Source organism: Panthera pardus, unplaced genomic scaffold (genome assembly GCF_024362965.1).
Source record: "Panthera pardus isolate Hobbes unplaced genomic scaffold, ASM2436296v1 HiC_scaffold_11, whole genome shotgun sequence".
Taxonomy (NCBI): Eukaryota; Metazoa; Chordata; class Mammalia; order Carnivora; family Felidae; genus Panthera; species Panthera pardus.
Window position 1 is genome coordinate 44659290 of NW_026526666.1, and position 13250 is coordinate 44672539.

Sequence of the window (13250 nt, forward strand, 5' to 3'; positions counted from 1 at the left end):
AGAACGGAGGTCCTGCTATTTGAACTGGACCTTGAAGGCTGAGTGAAGCTGCACATGAAAGCATGAGAAAAACATTCGAGAGAGTGAGGACAGCTGGCGCGACGTTAGAGGGGAAAGGCCATTGTGGATGGGCAGGAAAGCTCACTGAGGCCAGACTGCAAGGCAGGTTGGTTGAAGGAGCAGCAGGAAGAGGCACTCTTCTGTAAGCTGGGGCCTGGTTTCTGGAAGGCCTTCAATTCCTAACTAGGTTTGGAGCATAGGTGATGAGGCGATGAGACGTTTTTCAGCAACGGCGTAAAATGAGTGAGCAGAGCATCATTAGAAAGATGTGGAAATGGGAGGTCAGTTAGGAAGCTGTTGCCCAAGGGTAAGGACTCACAGCAGTCATGACACGCTGGGGAAAGGCAGCTAGCTGTCCCTAGAGATGTGAAGGGGGAGAGAGACTGACACTGAATGAGGATGGAGTGGGGAAGAAGGAGCCAGAGCAATTCTGGGGGCGCTAACCTGGCGGGTGGCAGTGCACTGCTGGGGCCCAGGAACTACCTACCACAGGGAGTAGGAGAGAGCCCTCGCGTGGTGGAAACCTGGGCCCTATGGAAAGGTGTCCTGGAAGCCAGCAGGCTCTCACAAGCTTAATGTGCAATGCTTAAACAGGAAAGTACTGGGGGGAAAAGGACCTTGGTCTGACCCAGAGGCAAAGACATTGGTGGCCTTGGTGAAGAGGAGGGGCAGTAGGAGAGAGGGCTGCAGAGACTTGGAAATAAATAAAAGATGGAAAATGATTGGTAGCGAATCTCACAAAATGGTGATCAGTGGGTGAGAGAGCAAGGAAGAGGGAGAGAAGAAAGGGAAGTATCTGAAGAGGTTGATAATACTTGGGTAGGGAAGGATGGAGCCTGCAGGGTCCAAAAGGAAGCACGAAGAGATCAAAAACAGGAAAAACCCACTCTTTAAAACGCTCTCAAATGTGTCTGAATGATTTCCAACAAAATTGTGAGCAGATTATTTTCATATGGGGTTTATTTCTAAATTATATAATTAATATATTACAGAAAGTTAGGAAAATGCAAGAAAGCATAAAAAGGAAAATAACCACATAAAATCTTTGTCTCAGAAAGAACTGCTGTTAACATACTCACATTCCCTTTTAGTCTCTATTTATACATATACATTGATAAAAATATGCTATGTTGTGACAGGGACACATTTTATGAAAAATAAGTAAATAAGTAAAAACCAAACAAACAGGAAATTAGTGTCCAATAGATTGAACTTCAAATTACATTTCCACCACTGACTAGATATGTGACCTGGGACAAATTCATGGTCCTCTGCCTCAGCTTCTGCACTTGTGGAGTGAGACTGCCTAGCAATTAGCATTGTTCCAGAAGAGATGTTGCCCAGGATGTGACTTCCTGGCACAGGGACAGCCGCACAGTATAAGTGTGATCAATTAAATCATAGTTCTGTGCAATTCTGTATTTTACTTTGCTCCTGCATTACGTGCATTTTCAATCTTTCTTTTTAAAGAAACTCTTTATGAATCTTATTCTAACGATTATATTCTATTTCATTATACAGATGTGGCCAAAAGTTAACCCTTCTCTATACGGTTTATATTGCTTCTGAATTTTTGCTTGGAAGAGAAAAATCCTTTCAGATAGCATCTTTGTGTACCACACAGATATGTTGTCTTTTAATTCTGATTTTCTCCTAGGTTTTGAAGTGGAATGTATTGGTTAAAGGATTGGGACCCTTTTCACCACTTTATGTTAGGGATTGGTTTTCCAAAGAGTTGTATCAATTTATATTCCCACTTGCACACGTATGCAGGTGATTCTTCTCCATCTCAATGACAAGGTGGGGAATTGGAATACAGCTAGCTGGGGGGATTATTCTCCTCTAAAAAACTCTTTGCTATAATTGATAGGATCCTTTCCTCCATTCTTTCCTGTGTACTTAGCGTTATCATCAGCTTGAAATAAAGAAAAAACTGGAGAGCTTGGCTAGGAAGGAGCGAATTCAGAGATTTAAGGTAAGGAGCTACACAATTCTCTTTTACTAAATTATTTTATGATTTTAAAAGTCAGTGGTGCTGTTATTGAAGTTTTTCAAGGCACTTTACCTTTGGGTAACTCAGCTGAAGTCAGGTGATAGTTTCACCAAGACTATGTCTTGGCCACCATTATTTCAGAAGATCTTGGCAAAATAGGAGCTCCTTGTGCAAAATAAATTTTACAAGGTACAAACCTTTCAAAGGAAACATGAAAACTTTCTTTTCAAGTTTGAAATTTTGCTTTTATCTTTTCTTGATTGATATGTGATAGACGCCAAAGGATTTTTGTTTTTTGTCTTAAAAAGCTGAAAATAGATGGTGATGTTCCCAAAGTGGTGGGAAATGGCATTCTAAAAATTATACAATGGCACATTTTCATGCAAGCATGACCCTTGGAAATAGATGGCAGGAAAGATCTATTTGGCAAACAAAAGCATAAGATTTAGACATTCTGTACAAGGCATTTAAAAATTCCTTGTTTTTCCATTTTTGTATTTGACATCTCTTCTTTGAAGTGAACTTATAAAACATAAATTTGAATTGGGAGGATAAGAGATTCAATTAAGCATGTTTGAAAGGCTTCAGTTTAGGTTAGCAGTTTTATTCTTGAGCCACTCAAACTCACATGTTATTCTTTATTTTCCGTGTCGTATTACAAATGTGGGACCTAAGACACATTTCACAGACTGAGAACTATTTGTAAAGCTTCTGTAGAACAACTTGCCATAGAAGACAGTCATATTTCCCTCTTACCTGATAGACTCAAATCTATTTTATCATGGTCAAAAGAAAATCTTGTTAGGAAAGTGTTGTTAAATAACAGCAGATAGGGGAGTTTTTCAAGATCAGAAAAGTTGGTATGTAGAGATCAACTTTGCCAATATTGTCCTGCATCAAGGACTGAGTTTTAGATTCTCTGATTTACTGATTAAATACTCATGGAGAAGAATGGTCACTGGAAATAGTGACGAACACTGCTTGAAGCAGTGTGTGGTTCACCCTCACCCAGGTTGCCAGACACACTGACTAAGCACACGGGTGTATTACAACAGTGGCAGAAATTCCTGATGGACACTCCACTTCCTCCCTATATGATTTTTATTTATAACGGTTTTCACTTTATAGCTGTACTTGGTGAAAGACCTATGATTTAGGCTCCTTGTATGTAATATGCAACCCTCTTGCTTGGGGCATGATTTAATTATTTTTTAAGATAGAAAAGTAATACTTGCTGGTAGTCTTTACTAATCAGAGCTGTGAAGAGCATTGTGCTTCTTGTAATGATCTGCTTAAAGCAGATAAATAAATATTATTGTTGCTAAAACTCAGGATGCACTGTATCCATTGCTATTTCTTTGAGTACAGCTGTTTCTTCCAACATAGGAGACTGAAATTCCTGACTCTTACTAACACACCCAAAGCCCCAGTACAGCTGTGAAACTTTTTCTGACTGTCATGATAGACTTCAGAAGGAACACTTTTTTTAATGTTTATTTATTTTGAATTAAATTTTTTAAAATATTTTATTTATTCTTGTGTGAGAGAGAGACAGAGAGAGAGAGACAGAGCATGAGCGAGGGAGGGCAGAGAGAGAGAGAGAGAGAGAGACAGAATCTGAAACAGGCTCCAGACTCTGAGCTGTCAGCACAGAGCTGATGTGGGGCTCAAACTCATGAACCACGAGATCATGACCTGAGCCAAAGTGGGATGCTTAACCGTCTGAGCCACCCCAGAAGGAACACTTCCGTTCCGGGCACCCCAGAAGGAACACTTTCGAAAGTAATGAGAAAGGACTTCTTTAATAATAAAGTATCTCTTACCTGTCAGGCAATAACCTAACCTAGATTACTAATGATGCATCAACTTATCAAATCACTTTCTTATCCTAGGGAGAATCCACAAGATGGTTTATAGAAAATAACATGCCAATCCTATCTCCTCACCCCCCAGTTGGCCCAAAGACTAACCGTGGCCATAGTGTTCTGGTTGATGAAGGACATTCCAGTCCAATAACACTGGTGAGTCTTATTAAACACTCTGTCATGTGCCATCCCAACTAATTTATAATTTCCAATGACTCTCAGAAAGAATTCTATTTGTCTGTATAATTCTGTGAATCCTACTAAATGACAATGTGGTTTTGTATCTGTTCAACTGTCTTTACTGAATGTCCCAGTTACAATCAGTATCACCCCTTTCAAATTATTTTGAGAGAGTACAAGTGGAGGAGGGGCAGAGAGTGAGAAAGAGAGAGAGAGAGAGAGAGAGAGAGAGAGGGAGAGAAAATCCCAAGCAGGCTCAGCACTGCCAGCACAGAGCCAGATGCAGGGCTCAAACTCATGAACCGTGCGATCATGACCTGAGCCAAAGTCGGACACTTAACTGACTGAGCCAGCAAGGTGCCCCATAGATTAGTTTTCTTGAAGTGAAGATTATTTATGTTACTTACATACCGAAATGACTTTACTGGCTCTGTGACATGTTTAGAAAAACCTGGATCCTTCCACCTGACATTTAAAACTCTAAGCCCTATGACCTCAATTTAGCCAACTCAATATTTCCCCTCATGATTACCCTTTAGCACCCTACAATACAGCAAGATTGTGGAATCATGAGTCGTTCCACATATGTTCTGTGTTTTCTGACCTCTGGGTTTTGTCTTGCTGCTCCCTCCACTCTCACCTTATCTGTAAAACTTATTTATGCACACAAACTCAGTCATACTGTATAGCATGGTGGGCTATATACTTATATTTGTGTTTCTTTTATCAAAAGCGTGTACACATACCCTAACAAAAATACTTAAATATACAGAGATTCTGTTTAAAGAAATTTCATGCCGACATTTCATTCCAGTTTGATTCACTTATAATATAGAGATGATATTTGTTTGAAAGAAGGTAAGGTAGCTTGAAACAATATAGATACAGGAAAAGATTTGCAAAATATTTGCTGGAGGTTGATGGTTTAAGTTGTAAATGAATTGCTTGATCACATCTTTATTCTTATTTTATGTGGCCTAATATATTTTCTTGTTAGCATGAACATTTTTTTGGATTGCACAATATTTGTAGAGAAATTGCAAAGCTTTCCCAGATTGTTGAAGTAGGTTCATCGCATATAGTGTTAAGCTTTGACATTTTTCAAAGGTAAATATGTTTTGACATCTCCCGATGAACAGCTCAAGTTATGAAAAGCAACCGTTTTCCCTTTGTTGATACCATATTTCCAAGCTTCATTTAAATGTATACGTACACAAATAATTCTTTTTGGTTTTGGATGGCAAATTCACTAGGCTCTCAAAAGCTTAACCTGGTTGAAACAAAAGAAACAATCAAGTGCTGTTTTCCATCTTCCCACCTGTTTCAGAGAGGAAAAACCCTTGAAAGGCTTTCTTTTCAATTTTCCAGCTGAACACCCTCAATAAGTAGTTTATGATACATCCAGGAGATCTTAATGTGGCAGGAGTGAGAAAGTAATTTAAAAATTACAGGAAACACTGACACCAGCACTTCAGAAGCCTTTCTATCTGGTAAGCCACCATTCTTCACTTGGTCACCCCCTATGGTGCAAAAGCACCATAGGGGATACCTATTGTGATCTCTGAATTGTAGTTCCCATTTTACAGAAATTCAAATCTTCCTTTTAATTCTCCCAACTTGGATACATATCCTTTAAATTTGACTCCTGACCTCCGTGTGCCATTGAGATGGAGAAAATAATCCTTTTGGGATATTGCCATTGATTTTTCTTTTAACTTTCTTGAATAAAGAAAGAAACCATCCAGTGAATAGTTATTGCACTTGGTCACTAATTGAACCTAAACTTTCAGAGTAGCATATAGGCTTTTAGCTACACCATTCCCATTAAAACTGTGGAAACCCATTCAACTAATTCTGTACAAGCTTGGGAAATTCACCCCTGGAGATCTTCTACTAAGAATTAAAAATGCTCAGCTAAGCTGAGTAACCACCAGGTAGTCAGTTTCAATTCACATTCTGGTACAGTTTTGAAAATGTTAAGCTACAGTGCCGTATTTATTCCAAGAAAATATATTACAAACAGTTTCAAATATAGCAAAATTTAAGGTGGCTTCTGATGTGAACTACAACAGTTTGTAGCTCACAGCTGTTAGTTGAATGATGCAGATTTGTTTTTAGAGATAAATGTAATCAGTTAAACATTTGACTGCCATATTCATCTAACTGAATGATATCTGTATGCAAATGGGGGAAATAAAATTTAGAGCACAGAAGCGAATAGATCATGTTCTAGTTTATAGTAACCTGCTTTCTTGAATTCCTATATTAGATTTTCAATGTGTTTGTGTTCAGTTGAATTATTTGACAAGAGAGAGTCTTAGGCATATTTGTTTTACAGAGTGTTAAAGAATTCTTTTGGATGATCTGATTTCCTTGTTCAGAAACCTCTAGTTTGATATATCTTTGTGGGTTTTAAGACATTTTGCCTTTTGGCTCATAGAATCTTGTGTTCTATTTCTTTAAATCAAATGTTGCCTTAGTCAATCCACTAAGGATTCCATATAGGTCATGAAAGAGGTTTGTGTGCAGAGACCCAAGATAACAATGACTTAAATATAACGGTGCCTTCCCTACTGTAACACACTTATGTGAGTTTCAGCTGTTGTGCCCAGTGCTACTGTGTGAGCTCATCAAAAGCTCAGACTCCTATTGTGTCATTGATCTGCCAAACTTAGTGTGTTGTCTTCATATACATAAGCCAGGACGGCATATCACCATGTGAATATTTCAATCTGAGGGAAGGGGGTAAAGGGAAAGTGACAGCACATCTCTTCGATATAGTGGTTTCATGTATCACTTCTGCTCACATCTAGTTGGCCAAATCTTAGGCATACAGCTGTACAGAGTTGCAAGAGATGCTGGGAAATATAGTTTTTATTTATGAGAGCCACGTTCCCTGATAAAAATTCTATTACTAGTGAAGAAAGAAAAACAGATACTGAACAATATTATTTTTGATACCCTTCCCATGTCTGTCTCAACAAGTAGCTTTCCTTACTTCGATGTTCAAAGTTATCATTCTTCTTCTCTGCTCATCCATTTTCTTCCCTTGATCATCCATTTGGATAAAATGCTTCTGTGAAAACTTGAATTTGTCCTAGTCTCATTGGTTTATTCCAAACAACATTTAGTTCTAAGTCCTGTTAGTTCTTAGATATTCTGTTATTGTTGCTATTGTCTCTTTGGCAGTATTTGTGTGGTTTATTTGGCACTAATTGTCTTGTGTTGCATTAGATGTTAAAAATTACTTTTTATTTTCCTCATAGTGCCTATAGTTGGAATCCAGTGAATGTTGACTTAACAAAATCAGACATTTAGTGACATATGACATACTTGTAAAGATGGCACTCAGACCAAATTGTGGTGGTAGGAGCTGTCTCATCATTTTTTATGTATTTACACAACACTTTTCCAGAGTTGAATATTTGTTGTTCACTGTTCTTGAGTCAGTGCATTTATACACCATCCTTCTAATTCTCTTGCCCAAATATACATGTATTATTCTTAACAAGTTCCTACTTTTTGTTGTAATAGAACAATGGAGCCAAAAACCTTGTTTTTCCTTCTTGAAAGGTTGCTGATCTTTATACTAAACTTAAAGTGTTCTGTCAGTGGCACAAAAAGCATTTCTGATGCTCCATACCCGCACTTTTTATATTCTTTATAGTACATTCTTGATTAGAAAATGCATCAGTCAGGGTCTCAGCAGGAAACAGATGGCTCACACAAATAGGGTAATTAGGAAGAGTTTAATGAAGAAACTATTTACAAAGATGCCGCCAGGGTTAAGGAAAACCAACTGGGGATGTTAAACGTGCTGGGGTCAACACGATGGGAAACCACGCACCTAGACCAGAGAGGGAGATGGAATGATTGGGTATCAGCACCAGCAGGCAGGACTTGTCAGCTAGGAGAGGACTGCCTGACAGGAGCTGTGGACTCAGCTGACCCATCACACACAACCTTTGGTGGGAAGGGTCCAGGAGAATTAAGACCCCAACCTCTTGCCTCTTGTCTTCTGATCCCCTGCCAGTGCCTATCATCGGCCAAATCCAACTGGAATCCTGAGATTAGTTGGTGCAGTCAGTAAAGAAATGACTCCCAGAGGGCAGAGCAGGGCAGAGAAGGCAGAAGAGGGGCAAATGGAGAAGATCCAGCCTAGAAAACCTCTCCATTTTTACACAGTGTTTTCCATTTGCCGGTTACCGTTTTTCATTTTTACTTTTCTGATATTTCAAGGGAGAAGTTGAATAAATGGTAATGTATTATAGTAGGCATCTGCCTTTTCTCTTTTTGAATCATATTGTTTGCTTTTACTTCAGCACCATTCTTAAGATGTAAAGGACTCAACAGTAGTTTATGTTGAAAACATTTAAATGGAAATGAGTCCATTCCAATCATATCTCTTTAGATCTCTAAAATAGGAACATTATTCAAGGTAACATTTAATTGAGCAAAGCCATTTTCATGCACCGAATAAATTAGGTATTGTCAGCAAGTTTACAAAATGAATAAAATACAGGAACCTAACAGAGAACATCTCCTTTGTCTAGAATACTCTATAATTGTGGCATTTAGTTATGTAGAGGACTTCCACACCATATGTTTTAACAAATACTTTGGGTCATAAGGCTATGTATAATGGAAGGACATAATTAAAGTTTAATCTGTTCAGTAAAAAGGCACCATTAATTACTCTAGGCAATTTGTTGGGTTATTAATTGGTTCTGGAAACATGTCAAGATACTAATTTAAATGGAATTTTTTTCCCTAATTGTCTAGACAGCCCCTCGACCATACACTGCCCCAGGAAATATGCAGCCTCCAATTCGATTAAAGCCTCTTCCCAGTAATCCTGCAGTAGGAACCGTTCCAAAGATAACTTCGGGGTCCAGATTGAAAACCTCATTGCTGGAAAATGAAGCTCCATTTCCCATTGGGGTAAATGTTACTTTTTCAAGAAATATCTTTTTATCCTTCATTAGAATATTAGATTACCAAGGTTTTAAGATACAAAGATTCAATTAATCTACTCAGTGAAATTTATATTGTGCACTTATTAAGCATTTACTATGTACTTCTGTTTAATTACATCTTACTCTAACTGGAAGGCCTATGATTTCTGTGCTATTAAGCAAAAAGAGTAAGGAATAGATTTGTAATAATATAAGGTCACCTTTCATTAATTCGAATGGATGTGTAAAAAACAAAGAGAAACTTTTTATAGCCAGGTATGACTTCTATCAGAATAGACCCAGTGTTGACTGATTCTAAATTTTAAATGCATGAAACCTAGAAAATGAAACTTTCCAAGAATAGGCTTACATTTGCATGCTGACTTACTTTACCATCAGTGTATGAAATTGCTTCAAGTTTGACTCTGGAGAAAGTTGGATACAGAAGAAAAAGAATGTCCATCTTTAAAAAATGGTGAATTAATCACACATAGGAGCTTGACTTGCTTCATTTTCAAGGTTATATCTCTGGTAATTTGAACTTATTTTAATAGAGCTGAGGAGGGAGATGTGGTAAACATAAAATATGAGTTAGTTAAGCAGGGAGGAATCATTAGAACATTCAGTAATTAGGGAGGGTATCCTTTGTATTTCCAACATGAAGAAGAAACATTTGCGAGCTTAAGAAAGAATCTGTGTCACGAGTTCAGTTGTCACTGAATTCAAATAGGTGAATTTAGTTACATTTCTTATTAGGAAATATAAGACATATGAAATTAAGATATTTTTTTCTTTTTTTGAAATTAAGATTTTTTCATCTACAATTGACAGATAACCTTGATACTAAGAAATTAATTCAGACAAATGATTGTGTTTCATGATAAAAGTATAAATATAACTCTAACAAATAACTAATATTTTATCCATTTAATATGCTTTTCAGCTTATGAAGCACTTTTCCCAAACCTTTAGTTAATTTAATAGTTGTTTCCTAGAAAGCAGGAGAAACTAAACCAAGAGTGGTAGCACTTTGTATAGGGAATGGTGCTTAGGGCTAGGCAGAAGCTTGTGAATTCATAAGTCAATTAAGCTGACCTTCTAGGATCAGCTAGAAAGCCTAGAGGTTTCCTGTTTCAGCTAGTGTCCAGGAACGGTCAGATCCTGAGAGATTGTCTCAGGTTAACTAAAATAATACAGAACAAGTTCATTTTTCTCCTTTAGTAAACCAAAATAGGGAGCCAAATCATAATCAAGTGCCATTAATTCACCAGACATCAAATAATCAAAGCTGTAGAAGCAGGTCATTATCCCTCTGTAGATAGACCCACATGGGAAGTCAGATCACAATGAGAAGGTTGCCTAGTGAACATGGAATCAGAATGATGGTATGTAGGGGGATGGAATCAGATTAAAATGGCTTGATGTACCTATCTCATCTTAGGAATGGGCTTGCCAAAGGTACCAGAAAACTCAAAGGTCTTTGGCTAAAATCCTGTGTATCTTCCTGGGATAATTTTGCCATTAGGACTGGAAATATTTAAAGTCCAATAGGTGGGATTTTCTCTCCCCTAGATAGTGCTGGGATATACTTTATACTTTCCACATTTGCCAACGTGATTATATTTTTTCCTAAGCTCCTATACTTTGGTAGACACATTTTCCTGTTAGATATATAAATACTATCAGTCAAGTAATATTCAAGTTCTGCTGGCTAGGGAGGGATTTTTTTTTTCTTTCAGGTGATTTTCCAGCTCTGCTCTGAGACACTGGGTAGATTTATTAAATCTGCATAGGGCCTTATATTTTCCTGTTTTCAAATTTTGGGGTATGAGCAAGAGATAGCCACTTAGTGGTAGCTTACTTAGGCTGACAAGGTTGAGATCAATTCCATGTTAATTTAAATTAGGTAAACTTACACTTTTCATTTAGTAAATATCAGGTACTTACTATGGACTAGATACTGCTCTAGGCATTGATGATATGTCAATTATCAAGGCAGACAAAAGTCTCTAACTTATTGGAGTTTTTACTGTAATATACATAGGCAAACTCTACTGGCCAGAAATACAAGTAATTTTTTCCATTGCCTTGATGATGAAGATGATTTAATATAAAATCAGACTAGAAATTTCTCAAGAATAGTAGTCTGTATGATTGCTGAGTATGTAATGAGTACCCACTAAATTCTTATTGCTTTCTTAAAGAGTTTAATGAAGAAACTATTTACAAAGATGCCAGCATTCCCAAAGTTATGCATATGAGGAGAATCTTTTGAAGGGAAAATAGGCATAAGCAAGTTTCTAAGCATCAGGAATGAGGATCTTTGATTCAGGCAAAAGCAATTTGGTCAAAACAGGGTGGTTAAGAGGCAACTGAGTAAAAATAGTGACTTGATTGAAAATGATTATCCTTAGAATGAGAGTTTCTCATACACTACTGATAGGTGTAGAAATTGGTACATCTATTTGTGAAGACAATGTGGGAATATCAATATTTTAAATGAACATGCTCAAGCATTTTTATATATAGGAATTTAGGAATATACACATATGTGGAAAGAAATAGATTCAAGAATATTTAATATTATAATATTTGCAATAGTGAACAATTGAAGACACCTAACAATGTAATAGGATGTTGTATAAAAATATTATAGTTTATTAAAGTATGTTAAACAAAATAATAAGGTAAACTTATCTGTACCAGCATGGAAAGATGTCCAAGACACTTTGGGCTAAAAAAGCAAGGTAAGGAATGGCATATTAATTTTTTAAAAAATTCACTAATCCATTTCCAAATAAGGCATACTATTGACTGATAACTACTTAGAAAAAAACAAACCCAAAGCCTCAAAGTTTGGATTCATTGTTCTTATTTTATTGTTCTTATTATTTTCATTTAATTTATATTTGTATTACAATATCAATGCACCCCATCACAGAAAAATCAGAAAATGTGAAAAAAGAAAAATGAGAACATAAATGGCACCTACATATCAACTATTTAACAATTCTGAATTCCTTGGTGCCTATTTAAATCCCTTTATGTTCACATAAATGTTGCTTTCAATCAAAATATGAACCATATGTGCCTTTATTTATCCTCCTTTACTTATTTAGCAATGAGAAATGTTTGGAGAATGACTCCCCTTTATTAACAATAACTTTTCATTATATTAAAGCATCTCAAAGAATAAATTGACTGAAAACACCATACCAAATAAATGGGTATAAAATGGATAAAAGTGATTAAACATGCCTTAAAGTGTGGGAAACTACCTCAGATACACAAAAATGACCAATTTATGAAAATTCAAATACTCAAATATACTTGAAAAATGTGATATAATTATTGATTATACCTTTGGTGCTCTTTAATTTTTGATTGATACATTTTTTGCAAATAATACAAGGTGGAAATAATATAAGGTGGAAAATGATATGCTCCAATAATCCAAATCCCCAAAGGCAACCCTTAGTTCAAAGTCTTCCTGTCATCCTTGATTTTTATCAAAATCCACATACAAATTATTTAAAAGAAATGTGTGATCACATTGCATGGACCTTTTTATGTCAGGATGAATAGATTCATACTGTTCTTTTTGAAGCCTGGTGAGAATCTATTACAAAAACCACAAAAAATTGTAATTAAATATTCTATTGTTGGACTTGATGGTTCAACTAAATTTGGTGTGCATGTGTGTGTGTGTACCCTTATACACATTTATATCAATGTATTGTGCAGTATCTTAGTAGGATTTATTCCTACAAGTTGAATTTCTAGGAGAAAAATTTCTAGTCTTTGGGTCAGAGTCTGCATTTAGTTCCTAGATATTATATTATCAAGGAATGTAATAACACCAGGATGGGTGAAAATCAGTGTGAAAAAAGTAATAATAACACTCCACTGTTAAGTGGACTATCTAACCCTGCTTCAAAGTACAATACTCCAAACTTCCTGACTTTAAATTGTTTAATTGTGCTGGGTCCTCATAGATTTAATGGATTGTTGAAGAAAAATCCCAAAGTACTTTGAAAATGCCATAACTGTGTATTTGGCTTAAAAATAGACTTAAGGTTAAAAATTTTTGAAAATTTAACTTGCTGTGGATATTACAAAAAGCCACTTTTCGATAAAAACATGAAGTGTTTTGAGTTTGCCTATTGATGTCAGTTGTGTTTACATGCAATGTAAACC

The 13250-nt window shown here is 36.4% G+C and overlaps 1 protein-coding gene across 1 annotated transcript in view; it reads left to right on the forward strand.

Annotated features, from left to right (window-relative positions):
- ERICH3 (glutamate rich 3) overlaps positions 1-13250 on the forward strand; it is a 106454-nt gene that overhangs the window by 32393 nt on the left and 60811 nt on the right. Inside the window, 3 exon segments of the mRNA XM_019448860.2 lie at positions 1964-2035; positions 3946-4074; positions 8881-9039. Coding sequence (XP_019304405.2) covers positions 1964-2035; positions 3946-4074; positions 8881-9039 — 360 coding nt within the window.